Source organism: Acyrthosiphon pisum, chromosome A3, assembly GCF_005508785.2.
Source record: "Acyrthosiphon pisum isolate AL4f chromosome A3, pea_aphid_22Mar2018_4r6ur, whole genome shotgun sequence".
Classification (NCBI taxonomy): Eukaryota; Metazoa; Arthropoda; class Insecta; order Hemiptera; family Aphididae; genus Acyrthosiphon; species Acyrthosiphon pisum.
Window position 1 is genome coordinate 30,572,740 of NC_042496.1, and position 19,928 is coordinate 30,592,667.

General features: G+C 30.9%; 1 protein-coding gene across 1 annotated transcript; it reads left to right on the plus strand.

Annotated features, from left to right (window-relative positions):
* Positions 1-2,672: 2,672 nt before the first annotated feature.
* Positions 2,673-18,919, plus strand: LOC100164691 (nose resistant to fluoxetine protein 6). Its single transcript, XM_001944421.4, has 13 exons — positions 2,673-3,133; positions 5,879-6,093; positions 7,033-7,250; positions 9,934-10,022; positions 10,543-10,733; positions 10,881-11,044; positions 11,882-12,050; positions 13,699-13,892; positions 14,279-14,420; positions 15,336-15,525; positions 16,474-16,616; positions 17,449-17,558; positions 18,115-18,919. Exons 1-13 carry the CDS (start codon positions 2,875-2,877, stop codon positions 18,212-18,214), a joined length of 2,184 nt encoding a protein of 727 aa, XP_001944456.2. The 5' UTR covers positions 2,673-2,874; the 3' UTR covers positions 18,215-18,919.
* Positions 18,920-19,928: the final 1,009 nt, after the last annotated feature.

The following is a 19,928-nucleotide window of genomic DNA, read 5'->3' on the forward strand; positions in this document are numbered from 1 at the left end:
TAAAAACAAAGCAAGTTACTACTTTTTTCATTGAAATCAAACTGGCTCGTTACCTATTTGGCGATATAGGTATCATAATTTATAATCTTATATCGACATAACATCATTTTCAACTCAGATTATTAATCCAGTTACACGTTCAGTAGGTATATTAATATAATAGTTAATACCTACCAATATGGCTATATCCAAAGATGGGCATTATAAACTACTAACTAGTTAAAAAGTGTAATTTCTTTAAGCTATTAAACTTGACTATAGTTAATTCATTTAAGAACTTAACACTAGCTTAAATGACTGTTTCATAATAGTCATTTAAATTTATTTAAAAATCATATTTCAAGTTAAAATTAAAAATGTTTTTGAAATAATTGGTTTTAATATTTTCATGCATTAATTATTTTTGTATATCATGTCCCTACAAGGTTTCATATTATAATATCTAAAAATAACATAAAACTATGATAATAGTAACACTAAATATTATTATAATTTATGTTATGTTTTTTGTTAAAATAATATTATATACGAAATAGTATAAATAGGCACACTATACTATTTATGACGTGATTATGTATGTATGTATCTATTATTATGATTATTTATGTATTTACTAATTAAAAAAGTAGATTAGGTAACTTATTCGAAACTGCGTATATTTCCCTCTATTGTATTAGCTTAACTTTTAATGTGGCGAGCTAAATATTTTGAATTTGAATTATGTTAAATTTTCCCAAGTAACGTTATTAATAATATTATTTGTACCTACATATATTTAATGTCATTATAAGGTTTTTGATTGAAGAAAAAATATTTTTTTCTATATAAATTTATCCTTATTGTATTTTGCATTTTTTACTTTTCTAGGTTTCTGAAGGACAGCATACATTTTCATTGTCATATTCCGCAGCAAAATATATTTCTGACAATCTTAACTTTATAAAATTGAATTTCGGACGAGCTAGTAATATAACAGTTATAACTTACAACTTATAACTAGTAAGTATTCAAAGTTTTGGTGAGTTGAGAATAGTTGTTGAACAACCAATAACCTCCAATAATTAACAATTTCACGACGTATTAAGAAATATTACTCTGTAATAATAAACTTATTAATTATATATTATATATGGAATATAATCATAATAATATTTTGTTTTTATCATCGCATTTCGTGATCACTATAAAACTCTAAAATCCAAATCTATAGACTATAATAATATGGTCACCGAAAAATTAAAACGAGCTAGTGATCTCAATAGTAAATTAATATGCGTAGACCTACCTACCGTGTCATACATTTCTTCCATTGTAAATAATTATGACTTATGAATAATATAATTTCTATCGACTTACTATAGGAATAATCATCAAATTACCACAATTTCCTGATTGTCGATAATACATAATAATATATAGGTGAATGCGATTATACATAATATTATTATGTTAACAATTCAACGCATTTATCAAACGTGGCTGCAGCAGTATTTATAACAACATTGTATATAATATTAATAACTAGTGACCATCAAAGTTGATAATATTAAAAATATTACTTTACCTAGTGTACATTTTGGAATTTCTTTTTGATATCAGGAAAAAACCGTCTTCAAGTATAATTTATTATTTGCTATAATATTTTTTTGCAATGAAAACATCATATTGTTTATAATCCGTTTAATTTTTATGTTACTTAACAAAATATAGTTATTTTTCTTATAGATTGAAACTCTAAAAGTAAAATAGGTAATTCAATCCAGTTAAATTGTAATTTAAAACATAAAAAAATTCTAGACAACATAAATTTGCGATACATTGATGTTTGAGTGCAAATTCATCAATTTTTTTACAATCGGTATCCATTTACGATGAAAAAATAAAACGGTTACTCAGGAGCATTTTATAATAGTTGTAACTTAAGAAGTTATAATCGTGATATTGGAAGTTACACAGATAACCGTTTTACTGGTTTGGTATTGCAAAGGTATAAGTATTACAATTTAGAGGTAGATGAAACTGTTTGAAGTTCAAAAAAATTTAATCAAACTTTAGGTGTTTGGTTAGGGTTTAAAATACAATTATATAAATATAGTTTTAAAAAATGAACGAAACTCGAATAAATTCTATGATTAATCCGAAATCCAAAAACACGTCAAACGTTTCGAGTAAAAAATGTTTTACGATATGGTTTTGACGTATAACTAAAAATATTGATTCGTAATTTAATTCAAAAAGTTTGTTTGGGTTCAGTTCGGTACAAAATGAAATGTTTGGTACCAGGGTTCGGTTCGATGTTGAACTAAATGTTCGGTTTGAGTTTGAGACCACATTGAATTGTTCGGTTGGAGACCATATTTTCGAGTTCGACCCACCACTAGTAGTTATCCATAACATGGTACATCAGCACTTGTATTATTTATATAATTGATAATTTATTCACACGCTGACGTAAAACAAAAAAAAAATAATAATAAAATAAAACGAACTACAAGTATAATGACATAAATATTAATTATTCTGAATATCATAATATTATTATTATAACTATACGTAGAGCGACTTCGAGTACCAATACACTCCGACACAAACGCATGCGCGTATTCTTACGCATTGTACTTCCCTTCCAAGCTCGTTTAAAATAACGTATATAGGACAGGTACCGATCGTATTTGCTCGTAAATCGCTAGCGACGGACGGATTGTCGAGTGGCGATCGCGCCATCAACCGGTATTTGCGAACCGGTATTTTCGTAGGACCGGACGAAAAATTCAATTTATAATTATAATAATAATAGTATAAATAATAATATTAATATTGTAATATTAATAGTATTCATAATATTATTAACATACCCCATATAGTGTTAAAATCATGTCTCTCCGCACGTTATCGCGGTCGGTTTGCGCGGCTGCCGTCGTTTTACTCCTCGTCGTCGTTGTCGAGGTCCGATCCGGCGATCTCGAAGATGGTCCCCCGAACCACGAATACCCGAAGACTTGGTTTGCGAAAATCTTCTACGAAACGCTGGCTGACTTCACCGGGCCCAAAGACGTGGGCAGTTCGGCGTGTCGCAGACAGATGCAGATGTACGACAGACACTTGCAAAACGAATCGCTGTGGGCTGTGCAGAGTCAGTACAATATAATATTATATTTTATTAACTATCTACCGACTTAATTGAATGTACCAAAAATATATTATGTCGATCCTTTTGTCAAAACGACTTGTAAATATTACTTTTTATCCATTTAACTCTGTTATGATTAATATTGGAGCGAATAATCCTATTATCAAATTTAGAAGTAAAAACATTATTTAGTGAACCTCGTAGCTGCAAGTACTTTAAAATTTTAAATGGTTTGTGCATTTTAAAATACCTTCTAATAACTCGCTTTAAAATTAAAATCTATAAAAAAATGTATAAGGTTTACTAGATAACGTTCTAACTTCTAAATTTGGTAATAGGTCAATTCACTTTTATATTAAACATACCTCAGTTAAATATTCGGAAATATTCAGATTATTCAGAACATACAATTTGCTATTTTATACGTTTATAAGACAAAGACAACGCATGCAGGTGTAACGTCCACGTCTTACACGTAAAAATATAATATAATATACCTAAGTATATCATAATATCGTCGTTGACGAGAACAAACCTCTTATGTGAAAAAAGCGCAGTTTTCAGGAACCGCGAACAACGTTTTTTCACATTGGAGTTATTTCATAAACGGTTTATAGCACATAGGAGGATTTTTATATGAGGGAGATACCACATAGTAGGTATTTCCCCGGACGATTTGATGTAGGTATGTAACACATAGGAGAATTTATTTATTATTTCTCATTGATTCTACGGTACAGATAGCACATAGGAGATTTTATCAATAAATAGGTACCTAATTTTTTTCTGAATTCAAGAATACCAAAACATCAAAAGCATAAATTTGGCACATAAGAGGTATATGTTCCCGTCAACGACAATATTTTGTTGCTATTCTCACTTAGTTTTCTTTTATTATATGGATTTGGCGATATCATCATATTATTATTGTAACTTCGTCAAGGTTAGGTATCAACCCAATAACTCGTGTAAAAATATACACAATATAATTTATATAACTGAAGTATAATATTATATTACGATAATAATAATATTATATTATAATATTGTGTAAGCGGTATGTTAATGAAATTTGCTTTTTAGTACTTATAGTGAACCCATCACCAGAGTTCCCACAATTTCCCCCTCAAACAATAAATGCTGGTGATGCCTGGTGTAGGATATGGCTGACTTTGTAACATGCACTTTTCGACTGTTAAAATGTATGTTTATCAGATCTTAAGCATTGAAAAAAAGGTCATGTGTGAGGGGGATCTACCTCACTCATCCTTATTACCACTATTACATTTTCATTATTGCCTTATAAAATGTGTATTGACTACATGCCTATAATATTATATGCTTAATAAAAACAAGTAAACCGGTAATATCACGTGCTCGACGTCCCTGAAATTTTTATAGAAAACAATGTTTCAGAATGCAACAACTAATCACAAATTAAATGGTGACAAATTAAATAAATGTCCGATAATTCAATCCTTGTTACGCTCCGTTAAATGTAAACACGCACAGATTGTTATTAGCAAAAAATAATTTAATTTGGTTTATTTTCTTCGCTCGCTAATATCCTCTATAATACCAAGCTTAAAATTAGCTAGTCGCTTTTGTCCGTCAATTTTAGCTCAAAAGACCTTAAGTTGTGACAAAATTAAAGTTCGTTTACAATGTCAGATTTGAGTCTGAAAAAAAATTGAACTCCACTGCAGGATATTGGTGATAGATCGTACGGAATACTTTGTAATGACTAATTCTTATATTATTGTGAACTGTAGTTTATTGAAAACTTAAAAATATGAATTTTTTCCAATCAAACTTACGCATAGATCCCGGAAGGCTAAGACGAGATTAGAAATTGTCTAAATGTTGCCCCTTAAATAGATAATAGCTGTAACGAGGCCCTTTAATACCATATTCAAATACAGCTAATTTCATGTAGTGTTATAGGTACCATTAATATATTGTCAATATCTAACCACCAGTTTTTATTTTTAAATTTAAATAAAATCTGTACATTTTATATTATTGAATGCGCATAATTTATGGCGAGTAGGTACCTGCTGGTTTCAACTATTTTATTTTACTCATGGCACTCTTATTAAAAAAATTACTCAAATTGTTACTACTTAGTTGCCAAATATACCGAACTACTTCTTATTCATAATTTAATCATACTTATGTAAATTCCATTTAGTTAATTTTATAATATAGAATTTTTTAAGTGGTAGCAAAAGTACCTATCAATACCCCTGAGTGATACTATAAATAAAAAAATTATAGTATTTCGTGAGTCATCAACAATATTCAATATGTATGTGTTAAAAAGTATGAGTACTGAATACAAAGTATCTATTATGATTTATGACACTACAGATCTCGCTGAATCTATAAAAAATTTTTTGAAATCGGGCGAAAACTGGTTATTTGCATTCTATATTACGCCTTTGGTTTTTATAGGAGATATATTTACTAATTTTTGCTGAACTTGTTCGGCCTTGCCCGAGACAAATTTAATAACTCCAGTGAATGATATAGGTATCCTGTCTTAAACTCCATCAAATTATGTAACTAAAGTCTAAACATATTTTTAGCAATTTTGACCAAATATTAAATACCGGTCAAAAAACCGAACAAATTTTTTATTTGTCGGGTCTTTCCGTTACAACATGTATAATTATATATGTATATTGTATATAATATGAATATATATTTGAAATATCGTTGTATAAAATATATAAATTATATGCGCAGTGTCCGATTCGTGGAGTCGTTATCCAAATGGAATACTCGTCGGCACTTCGCACCAGATGGGCGTGTACGAAGAATGCGTCAAAGTTCACAAGCCAGTTAGGGGTAAATACTGTATACCATCCGTCAAGATCGGCTCGTCTACCGGTGCCGATTTTTCAGTCGGAAAAACCGACCAACTACATAGCAATGACAACGCCTGGCAAGAGGTACTCGGGGTGAGTACCTACGATATTATATAATACTACATCGATCATATCGATATTATTATTATTATTATTATTATTATTATTATTATTATTGTGACTCGTGACGGAAAGAGTGGCATATTGTTATGATATTATGCTGCAGTGAACTTGGGATACCATCCCTCGAGTGTGTCCTCCGAAACAACTCTTAAATTAGGGGTGACCTGACATCAAGAATCCGGCCTTGCCGGGTATATATAAGTGTCCTGCTGATATAATAATATAGGCGTATTTGGTACGTATTATATAGATACCTATCTACATGTTTTTATTATACCCGTCCATGATATTATTATCCATTGCAATTTATGTATTGATTTCAATAATTTCAATAACTTTATTTGTACGCTTGTTTTTCTCTCACTGCTGCTTGTAATTATTGTTCCCACTTCTAAAATATATTGGCATTTTTTATTTACAATTCCATCCATCGTTTTCAATTAAATGACCAAGTACGAATTTACCAAATTTCGAACGTATGTAATATTATTATATTCGATTTGTTCGACAATCGCTACCCACATACATTTCAAAAAACCGACCAACAATTAATTTCCGATTGATATCGCGATAAACTTTAATCAATGGTTTTTGTTTTTTAAATATCTTCACTTAAAATAACACGTGTGTGGAAAACAACTGCAAAATATACGACATGAGACTAAAACTGTATTTATATAAAATGGGATGAAAATCGTCTGTCCTCATATCCTCGACGAATAGATTATAATTAATAACCTTATTGCTTTCCGTAGATACCGCCATGGTGCCATGATATAATACATTATTATGTCGTAGATGTTGATATTAATAAACATAATAATCGAACAGACAATAATATTATTCATATCTACATTATTGAATCAATAATATTGATCAATCTCACCGTTATGGTTTTGTGTTACTCAGTTTGTAAATCGAGACATCCGACTGCACAGAAATATCGTCAAATTCGGCATTTGCATACCGGACTCTTGCACAGCTGCTGACCTCCAGGTTACGCTGCAAAAGGAATTCGACATACACTTCCTGCCGCACCAGATCAACGCTCAAGTTAAAGTTGAATCGATATTGTGTTCGACGGACAAGGACGCGTATCCGTACGATACTGGATACTATGTTACCAGGTAACCACGAACACATTTAACATTATTATTTTATTTCTGTATTGTGCCTAATACCGTATATATATTTAAATTGTATCCGCTGCAATCGCCGAGTCGATAAGCCCATAATATGGGAAAAACCCCGTTTTATTAAGTTGTATCACCATTCACCACCGTATCTATTATTAAGTGTCGAGACGTAATCATTTTTTAAATAAAATCTCAATAAAACAAAAAACGAAAAACCTACGAACATCGACGTTACCTGTATAGTATTTAACGCAAAATATGATTTCCCATTTTTACTACGGGTACCTATAATATTGGCTATATACATCACCGCTTTTGGTTCCCGTAAGAGGATTCAGCGGTGTCGATGCTTACGACCAATAGATAGCGCTCCTATGACCATAATAGAATATTGTTATACAATAACGTCACCGACGTAATGTTATAATAATAATATTATCGCCTCATCACTCGTAGTCAAAGCGGGTCAAAAACCCCTAGACTCTGGAGTTCATAATATTTTGAACCCTCTACCCGCTCGGTGCAAATCTCCTTACCCATTGGATATTTACAAAGGGGTGACAAAATTGTGAATGTGTGTGGCCATGTGTGTTAAACGTCATAATATAATATTATAATACTACGTACTATGTTCAGAGCTGGGTACCTACATACCTCGTATCACACTGTAGCATGATGGAAACTATTCGCAGTGACTTATAATAAATTATGGCGAATTGATGGCCTTCATTCGTACGTTTCTGGTTTCTCTGTCGAGTTCCTACATTGTATTATGCTGCACGGGTAAATAGGTATAGATCAGGTATAACGAGTTGCCGATCGAACGGCGCAACATGACAGTTGTTGTCAACGTCATGGTCATAATAATATTATTTCCACCATCTGGAAACCACACCGAAATACTAGTATACTACCTAGATATTATATTACTGTGATATATTATTGCTAAGAGTTAGGACTAGGATTTTTATGACATGCAATATAAAATAGTATAGCGTATTAGTGTGCATTTTTTCGATGAAAACAAGATAATAGGTACTGGTAGAATCAAATTTATCTGTGTAATACTATAATATGTAGCACCTATAGACTTTACATTAATTCCATTGAAATAAAGGTACCATGTATTTTAGGTAGGTAAGTACATATTATTATTATTTACAAAAATGTGCAAAATAAAAACTTGACCGTTTGTATCGTTTTGATGTGAATGATGGACACTGGACATACTGCTAAAAACATTTTTAAAAGAAAGCTGCGAAAAAAACCCCATCAATGCATATACATCTTACCCTAATTATAACTGCGATGCGAAACGTGGGCATTAACTAGATAAACAGTTTTTTTTTTAAGCTTTATAACTTATATTATACTTAATTTTTAAATAACTTCACTAGCTCTAGTCTCCGTTGTACTAGGTAACCCCCCTTTCCGAATAATTTTGAAAATAATACATTGAATTAAAATCATGTTTATAAATGTTTATAGATAGTTAGATGTACCTATAATATTATATGATATAATATCACTAGTCTATGAGTTATAAATTATAACAGTAGGCATATAGCATATTATTATATTACTTTTTTGTTCAAGCAAATATATATGCTTTGATTGAATAATTCAGTTGACTACCCTGCAGGTACTAAAATTAGTGTGTTAACTAAGGAATATAGTAGAATACATTTTTAACAATATTAGTAGTTATAGTGTACCTAGTCAACACCTATAAAATACGTTCTAAAGTTCGCCTTCGTCATAACGTTATGGTTTAAAGCCACAACGTTATGTGTATAATATAATAATATGTCTGGTGTGTTACATTAAATATGAACACTTTTTAACTGGAAATTTGTTTTTAAACATTATAATATACAATCTATGTAGAACGTAATATTATGTTAAAACTTGTTAAATAGTTACAATGTCCTCCTAATATCCTATACAAAATATATAATAGTATATAGTATACATCATTAAGCAATCGCTGGATTCTTAAATGTAAGTTTGGACGTTATATATTTCAAATTAATTTTAATTCAAGTATTCCGTTTTAAACTTTCACATTTTTCCACGACCATCCGTCGAATACAAATAATACGCATTATATTGATTGTATAATATAATTTAATATTGAAATTAGTTTCGCAGACCGATCCACTTAATAAACTTTACTACCCTCGTGCACATATATCTTATGCACAGGAGTTATGCATTTATAATGGGTCAAGAGTCTTATAGTTAGCAAAGTCTTTATATATATTATCTGGTTGTATAGGTAAATCTAGTATGATAAATCATTAGATTATCGTTATCGTTTAGTGTCATGACTCATGACTATATTATATTATAATGAATTTATAACTGTTGTGTAACTTTTAGGCTAACCAAAGTTGCACAAACTATTTATAGTATACGAAAACCTAAATTTTAAACATTTCTTTTTTTTAAAATGTTTCTAATAATAATTAATATATTGGTATTACTATAACAAGTAAAATTTAAGCAATACTGAGGACAATATATAGACAATAAAAAATGTATAATGATTAATAGTCTATACTCTATAAGTATCAGATACCTGTTGAGTACCTACCTATATTATAATATACCTTTATTATATGGCTACTATTTTATACTAATTTATTGGATTATTATTTTTTGGTTATTAAAGTTTACTGGTTGGATTCTTTGTATTGATCTGCTGCGTGTCGACGGCGTACCATATTATGGTAATAATAAGGACTGACAACGGGAAAAAGAGTAAGTAAAATATGTCTTAGTTATAAATACTTAGGTATATCTACACAATTAACAATTATGCATAGGTATTAAGTAATATTATATTTAACGAATTTAATTCATAAGCTAAGAACAACACTCTCGGTGCCAATCTAATAATATACGTTTAACTGTAATAGGTACCTATTGCTATTTCAAACACTTTGTTACGTGCGATTCGGTTAAGTTTTAAGTAAACCACAATATTGGACGGGTTTTATGAGAAGGCTCACAATTTTCGTTTTTTCAGTAGACACAAATATCCTTAAAATTATTATTTTTCAGTAAATTAAATTTTATTTTTTATTTATATTTTATTTATAGTTGTATACGTTTTTTGGTATGTAAAAATGCATAGTAATATTATTTACCTACGTCTACAATATTTACAGTAGGTATAGCAGCAATTCTCAACGGGGAGGCAGTGGCCTATGTACCAATAATACCGTATATTAATAAATAATAGTATTGTGGCCTTATGTTTTTCATTGCGTACTTACAGGTATAATGCCGGAAACATTTAACATGTTCTCGATGATTCGCAACGGCCGAGATCTGATCAAGTATAACAGAAACAACGATCTGAACATATTCAACGGGCTAAAGGTTTATACCATGATTTTGGTGCTGTTCGGCCATAAATTTCTGTACTTCGTAATAAATCCGATCACGTACGCAATGCAACTCGAAAAGGTAATATTCAAATATGATGCAATGTTGCGCATTTGCATGTATCACCTTAATATCTATTTCTGAATTCGATTTATATTTATAAGGTTTGTGTTTTCCTGAATGATTTTATTTTCTTGTTGCGTTTGTTTTCGTTTCATTATCATATAGTTGTACAAGGAAGGACCGGACTTCTTACTGACGTCCATGAATTTGATCGATCCGTTCTTTTACATTGCCGGCTATTTAATGTACGTCATGTTGATCCCGCAATTCAACAGGCCCGGCACCAGTTGGTACCAGATACTTATGGTGATCGCATACAAATACCTAAAGTACGTGTCTATAGCAAATATAACATATTTTTTCATTAGGTATACCTACTGTAATTTATTATTTAGTTTAAGAAAAACAATTATATATTAGTTTACTGCAATAGCCTGTCTAAACAAGGCGTATCAGAGATATTTATTACTGTAGTATATTATTATGACAATATTTGCGTGCGTTCATCTACATTAAAAATTGAGACACCTACCTATTCATATTTCAAAAAAATAACTTTAATACGAGGGAGAAAACTGTATGATTTGAGTTTACGTGTTCCTTTTGGGGGTTTCGACGTTTCGAGTGTAACTTATTTCATAAGCATCACCGTTGTCGTCCTCAGATATTATCCAGTAGAGGGGGAACATAATTTTAAAAATAAATGACAATTATTATAAAGCTCTTAGCTTTAATAACATAATATATGTATATGTACATATATTTATAAGTTTAAAATGTACGAATTGTACATTATTACGTTATTATGTAAATATAAAAGTTTGGGCAAATAGTTAATTACCTATGAAGGGGAATTTCTCTCCCACCCCCAGAGACGAAAATCAAGTAGGCGCAGCAAAATCCCGAAAACTGTGCATCTGTGCAAACATTTATGTAATAAATACAGTAAAAAATAAAACTTGATTTCAAAAAAATATCGCTACCATAGGTAAACATTAGGTACGTATACCGTAGGTACCTACCTATAATATTACTATTCCTTTTATTTCAGAGGTATAGTGATATCGTTTAACTGTACAACACTGCCACGACTATTTATTATGTTATTTATATTACAATAATTAATGATTATGATATAATACCTAATGATGATTGTTCTTGGACAGGGTTATACCATCTTACGGGATTGTCATGCTGATGACGGCTTTCGTCGTACCACATTTGGGCGACGGACCGTTTTGGGCTTCGAGAATATGGCCCGAAGCAGATAAATGCAAAAACTATTGGTGGGCTAATATATTGGCAGTCAGCAACTTCATACCAGTCGAAAATCAAGTAAATTGAAAATCTATATTTTGATGAATTAGATATTAAAATATAATATTAGTTATTAGTAATTATCGATATAGAATGTGTTCTGTGAAAAGGTGACCGACCGGCCACATATACCTAAAGTCCTAAATATATACCTATTAAGTTATGATAAAAACATTTTTAAAGGGTGGGTCTAATTTTTATTTTTTTTTTTTTAGTTATGAGCAGTTAACTTTTTTTTTTTAACAAACTGAACCTAGGTTTTAAAGTAGCTATTGCAGATTTTCTGATGTATCTTCAAAACTTTTAAACTTTTTATCGTAAATTTGAATTCCGCTATTAAGCAAAAAAAAACAAAAAAACTTTATGACAATAACATCTGCAATGAAATTGAAATAACCGTTATTCAAGCTGAGCGAGATACATTTTCCATTGAATTTTAAGTAGTTAGCCACCCTATTATAATAGTTCCGGATTTCCGGTTACCTATGTGTATAACGTAATGTCCGGATATTTTTTAATATTAATTTTAAGAATAAATACTATTAATTGTAGAAAAATGTTAATCTCGATGTTTACAAGGTAAAAAAAAATGATTTTAAATTCTTTTTACTTAAGATATTTCCTGTTTAACGGTAAAAAACACTTCATGGGTGTGTGTACGAGTGACATTCTAAAATTCACGGAAAATTTAAATCACCATTTTTCCCTTCTTTTGCGTTTAACATGCGCATTTATTTATTCTGAAAATATGCTCTGCTCGAGCGTATTGTAATATTATACCTATATATACGTAGACGACAGATTCTTGAGTATATAATATATATATATATATATATATGTAGTATATTAAACTTATATTGAATTATATATACGTCATACGCGTTTACACTGCGGAACCTACCTACGACTTCGCCGTTCGCAGTTAGTAAAAGTTTTTCAATTTATTCAGAGCGTTTATTATACATGAACGGTTATAGGTGGAACTCTCTCGTGCCATTGTGAAATATATCACCCCCAGCTCCGTGGGTGTGTACACCACAATATAATATTATTATAATATATATGGAACGCGTTCGCAGAGAATTGAACGATATTTAAATATATCGCCCGTTTACGATTGATTTTCAGACTCTTATTTGCTTCCACATACATTGATTGGTGCAACTTTATTGTATAGATAGTGCGCTTAAAAAGTTCGAACCTATAATAGACTCCTCAACATTCAAATACGTATGGTACTTAAGCACTTTCCGTTTTTCCGATGGTTGGCTGGCACATGTTGTGTACGAAACAAACGGATTATATTATTATATATTACTAAGTAATAGTCTTGTATTCGTCTTTTGTCGAGTCTATATATAGTCTACCCAGCACCCTCCGATGGACATTTTTTTTTGACCCTATCTATTGACCCTACATGGTTAGTCAGTTACGTACACAGATATTTTCAATAGGGGGAGGAGGGGTACATAAAAAATTATATAAATATACACATTATACATATCAGTATATCAAAATGTTAGGTTGTTTAACAAAGATTTATTTTTATCATAAAACTTCTTTTACTCTTATATTAAAGAGTTAAATTTAAATTTAAAATTTACTATAAGTGCTGTAATGGGCACAACATAAAATGCGCATGGTAATTTTCGTTTTGTTATTACAGTGTCTCATTGCTGGCTGGTATGTATCGTGTCTGCTACAGTTTCTCGTCATTGGGACCACTGTGGTTTACGTGTGCGTCAAACGCCGAAAAATTGGAATATACCTAGTTGTCATGCTCTTGTGTGCGTCCTTGGCGATATCGTTCGTTACAACCTACATCAACCAAGCTTACGGAATAGTTCGTGTAATGTATTCGTAAGTACCTACATAATATTATTATTAACTACCGAGAAACCCCTTCAAATGTTTAATTAGGTAGGTACCTATATACAAATTTTCAAAAAAATTATTCACTAAATAATTTATAATAAATAATAATAGTTCTTATAAAAAAAAATAAAAAACCGAAGTTTGTATCACCACAATCCACAGTGTCCTCTCTTGAAGTAGTACAAAAAAATCTCAAGAATTTGAATTTACGGACTTTTAATATATTTAAAAATTCCAAAAATCAAAATTCAAATCAATTATTAAATTTAAAAATGTGAATGAGCGTGCTATAGGTGAATCACTCTGTATATAGTATAATAATATTATAATATATTATTATGTGTTTTTTTTTTCACATAACTCGTCTACAGGTTCTTGGAGAATCCAAGCAATTCAATGGAGTTCAGAAATTACTACCGACCGTTTTTCTATCGGGGTACACCTTTCTTCACCGGAATACTTGCCGGAATTGTGGTGGAAGAGCTGAAAAAACGAGAAATTAAGTTTTCCACGGTAATAACGCGTATATAATATTATTTTGTAGTATCGCAGTTGCGTTAAGATTTTTAACCAATAAGTCATAATTCATAATTATAGTGATTTATATGATATCAGTAAAAATACAATTCACGATTAATCGAAAATTAAATTTTATAAATTATATTGAGTACATTAGCTAAGTACATCATAACACTTTTAAATTTGTATAATTATACCTATACTTTATTTTATTGAATTTGACAATACTGATGGATTAATAATATGATTTAATATTTTTTATTAAGGTCTAAATATAGATATCATAAACAATTTGTTAAGGAAAAAACAACAAGCGAGTAACCTAAATAACCAATTACTGTTCATGATGAATTTTGTTTAACATTTTGTTTCATTGATATAATATAATATATATATATATATATTTTTTAACGGACTTGAGCCCAGCAGCTATGGCCATTAGCTATTGTGGTAGGGATTGGTATGGTTGACTGGCAAGACCTTGTGACAAGGTTTTTACCACTAATTATCCGGGTGGTGGTAACCCATGCGGGATGAACTGGCAACGGGTGGTATTTACACTCAATCACGTTGGGTGACTGATTATTGCAACCACCGCGCCGCGCCAAGACACTGTTTCATTAATAATTACCTATAAAAGATACATAATATTCAAAATCATTATTTTGATCACACACTCACACCCATGTTATAATCATTGTAAATTCAATAAAATATTACGTAGGTACCTAGGTATATTATATAATAATATGTTTGAAATGTATGCATTTTTAGTGCCTAGGTACCTACCTATACCTAGTTATACGTAGGTCTAATACTCAAATCTTTATAGACATTTTAACCGTCGGTTAATCGCGTAGAGTTTATTTTTTCTTCGCTTAAGATTAATGTTTTTATATTACTTCGCAGTCCGTCGTCTACGTCGGGACTCTGATGGTCAGCGGTATTTGCATTTGGGCCCAGTTATACGGTGCACGGTTCCACGACGTGTTCAGGCCATACGACGCACTCGAACAGTCGGTGTACGCAGCTTTCAGCCACTGCACGTGGGCCGTCATACTGTTCTGGTTGACGGTGTGTCATTTCACCACCGGTTTCGGTAAGTCGCGGTGACCGGGAATTTTATTTTTTTTTAATAAAACTGAAACTCGTTGGAATACAACGTAGGTACACATTGATATTATTGTCCGCACCTGTTGCATTGTAAACGCGCGGTATGCCACAAGTCAAATAGGAACGCGGCCTGACCAACACTCGAGTCTTGAATAATATATTATACTTACTCGAGAGTTATGCCAACCGTGTAGGACGCAACAACTTTATTCGTAAATTACTCTCTTCCATTTGATTATAAAATGTATATTGGTGTACAAGGCAGGTACCGATACCAGTTCCCACCCGCAGCTTTAGACTTATGGCGAGGGTAGCTGGTAACAGCTGGTGGTCGCTTATTATAGGTGGCAGAATTTAAAAAATGTCGATATGCAATTATTACTATAATAATATATTGAGATGGAATGAGTAAGATCGTTGTGATATAAGTGGGGCAGGAAATTAAGCCTTCCGAGTGTTTTTTTCCGTTTGAGCCACACAAAGGTAACATTAATTTTTAATTGGTTGAAAAGTTCACGGTACACCACGTGATTGTGCAATTTTATCTTTATGTTTTCCTATATGTATGATTCATTCATATATAAAAAAAAATACAATTCATTATATTATTTAAGACATAATTATTATGTAGCTCATCATAATTTGTGTATGGAATAAAAATTGAAAAAAGGAAAATAAGAAATGTTGTGAAAATAATCAAGTATTTGGGGAAAAAAAAAAGTTGAATTTAAAATGATAGGATGGGTCCGCATTTTTCAGGTAAAAAGGTAAAAAACGTAACAGGATATCATGTGTAAATACATAGATAATATAATAAATATCAGCAGGTATCGACTATCGAGCCATATATAATGTATAAAATATGAAATATTAGAATTAAAAAGTATCCAAAACTTTAAAATATACGATTAAAGTTTGCTCTGTGTTTATATAGGTCCAATAGAAAAATTGCTCAACAACAGATTAACAGTGCCACTGGGCAGATTATCCTATACAGTTTATCTTGTCAACATCACCGTCATGATGATGATAGAAAGTAAACAAAGAACGTCCGTAACCCCTTCATCATATTTGTTGGTAAGTAAATATTTACACTAACCATGGTTTTAATATCGCTTTAAGAGTTTGAAGTTTGAATTTATGGGGTTTGTATGACAGACAGTATTAAAACGCAAATGACGATAAAATATGATATTTTTGAATGGGATTAGAGGCTGATATAACGTTAAAAATATTGAAAATAAAAAATAACTGCATGTAGGTATATGTCGTTATAATAGTAGCAAAGTAAAATATTCGGTTAAAAGCTGAAACGCGTGTACCTATGCAAAGACAAATATAATACACCTAGGTAGTATTGTGTGTGATAAAATAATACAGAGTATAGGTAATTTGAGTTAAATGAGTAGTAAATAATTTATTATAAGTATTCATTAATAAATTTATTATTTTTTTAATTATTCAAATTTATTACCTAATCCCAAACATATTATTATACTTGTCTAACCACTACTACAGTTGGTTGCGAGCTGACATGGCCCGTTTAGTATAAATATATAGTAGGTACCTATAGATAATATATTATATACCGCATTAGAGTAACTCGCAGTAACTGAAAAACGCCAACTATCTCTCGATGGAAACGTGAACGGCCAGCTAGTCTTTTAGTAAAAGGTCTCTAATTATTTTTCGTTGGTCCCCAGTGGCCTAGAGCCAAGGCGTCCCATAAGAAACAATAGCTTCAAAAAGAAAATAAATAATATTGCTTAATATACAGATATTACTAATATTTTATATATTAAGTCAATTATTTTTGATGGTAGTCGATTCCATCAAAAATAATTGAAAATTTGAAATAATATGATTTACAATCGATTGTATTTTCATAAGCCGATTATGTGACTTTCAGATTGATGGATGGATTTTCGGAGCATTTAGAACATACATGGTGGGTACCATGCTGTATTTGCTCATCGAAGCACCGTCAGGGCTGTTGATCAAAAAATTATTGTTCGGAAAGTGAGTTTCTATAAATTATAATATTATTTAGATCGAAGGTGCCCCAACACTCGTGTTGTGTCCTTCTTACAAACTTACAATTCAACGAATATGTTGTGTTTTTAGATACAATAGGTATTAGAAAGAATAATTGACTTATAATAAAACTTAAATGTATGAATATTATTTGTGTTTGTACAGTTATAAGTTTTCATTTACGATGATTAAATTTTCAAGTGAGTTATGAGACCTTAGTTAACCTACCCAAGACGTAAAATAAACAAAATAAAAATTCTTACAGTCACTTGAAAATCAAAAAACCACAACAAAACCAATGTAGTGCTAACAACCATAGTGTTCACATATTTATACAATTATTGAGATGAAATAATAAATATTATATTATACGTCATGTGACGTTAGCCTGAGTTTACTGTTAGTTGCATAATATATTATAAATTATACATTGCCCCTTACAAAAATATGCGCACTTTTATTATTGAGCGTCTTTACGTCTTCACATTCCTTATAATATATTTATATACCATGGTTTTTACTTTTTAATACCACTTTGCAGGAAACACGAACACGATGGCTCTGCGATGACGCCAAATCGGACGGACCTCGGCAACAAAGCGGCCGAAGAAACAGAACCAAAAAACACCTCACGTCTGTAATAAACGCGTATCGATTTATTTTTGGATCACTCCGTTGACCGTTTTGAACAGACTGTACAGACTTGTAATATTTAAATAATTTTCTAATATAATATATTTCCTACACACGCGGTGTCTCAATACACCTACCACCCTACGTTAGGTATGTCCTCCCACGATTTTTATTCAATAACTAATAATTTTCTTACATAGTTGAACGTACGCGTGTATACGATTTCGAAAAATCATATCAATATCAAGCACATATTTCACAGAGCAACATTCACAATATTATAACAGATATTATAAAACTTAACTATGTCCGCCTAAACTCGATACAAATTTAATCTCTTGTTTTCGTATCTGTTAAATAACATGACTTATATAGCACTAATAATACTTACTTTTAAAATATAATATTATTATTGGGTGGCGCTATAATTTCTGTGAGTTCCTATTCAAAGTTCATCTAATTAGTAACCCCCTCGAGTATAATTCGGGTATCGAGTAAATAATATTTTGTATATTGTTAAAGAGGATAAACACGTATTGAGACATCATGTGTAGGTAATTTGTATAATAAAATATTTATGTGTATAAAAGAGTTGTATATTGTTAGTAATAATTATTGTACAAAATATTTAAATATGTGTAGTTTTCGTTTATTTTTTACGATATCTCACTATACATTATAAGTACTATAAGTAGTATAATATAATAAAATTTAAGATAAAAATATTTCGTCTATTTCATCTAGCCAAAGCTTCTCGCCCACCGTACAAGTAATCATTTTATTTTATTATTATAAAGTGCGATGGACAACGCGTTATGGGTAATGATTTTTAAGGTGTTATTTTGATGGAACAACCGTAAAAGACGTAATAAGATAATCAAATCATTTTGAGATAGGTACTGGGTAATTACCAGTGATGATGTCACCCGCGGTATACTGCTTTTGTCCGTTGCGGGTAATCATGAAATGTGTTATACCGAATAATAAACTGGCAATAACAATTTTACGGGTCCAGTAGACGGCGTAGTCTGATAATATTTTATTATACGGAGCTCGTTCCGTGAAATTTAGTAATACAACCTTCACATGTCACATCATCATCATCAACAACAACAACAACAACAATAATAATAACAATAAACGATTCGACTTAGTAGGACTTACCCCCACAAGTCCGTCTGTGCAACGACCCGTGATTGGCCCTCCGTGTAATCGCGGATGACTGATTTGAATAGATTGTAATTGTTTCGTTGGACGATTTTTTAGTAGGCTGGAAGTGAAAAGTTCCGGGTGTAACACAAAGCACTGTCGAATTCAATTAACTACTCTGATAAAAAATTTAAAAAACATCGATCAGAACAAAAGTTGCCTTTTACAGTTTTACATAGGCGATTATGACAGTTATTATTTCTGTAACACATGTACTTATTATAGGTAGGTGCAGTGTGATTCTGTCATTTCGAACACGTACCTATATTGTTATAAGACACTCAATACATTCTCAGACAACCGGTTTTATGTTTCAGGAAATTAATTTTTTTACGTAATACTTTAAAAACATCACGAAAAATAAATTTAAAAACTTGTACATTTTATATTCTGAACCGAGCGATATTGATGTAGGTTTTTATAAAAAATTTTTTTTGTGTCTGGCATTGCTGTTTGGAGCAGTTATTTGTGTTTGTGACTTGTTTTAACAATTTCATAATCGCCTATAGGTAC

Coding starts and splice junctions, on each gene's coding strand:
- LOC100164691 (XM_001944421.4), top strand. CDS start 2,875: ATGTCTCTCCGCACGTTATCGCGGTCGGTTTGCGCGGCTGCCGTCGTT. Junction 10,023..10,542: donor GACTGACAACGGGAAAAAGA/GTAAGTAAAATA, acceptor GCGTACTTACAG/GTATAATGCCGGAAACATTT. Junction 16,617..17,448: donor CCCCTTCATCATATTTGTTG/GTAAGTAAATAT, acceptor TGTGACTTTCAG/ATTGATGGATGGATTTTCGG.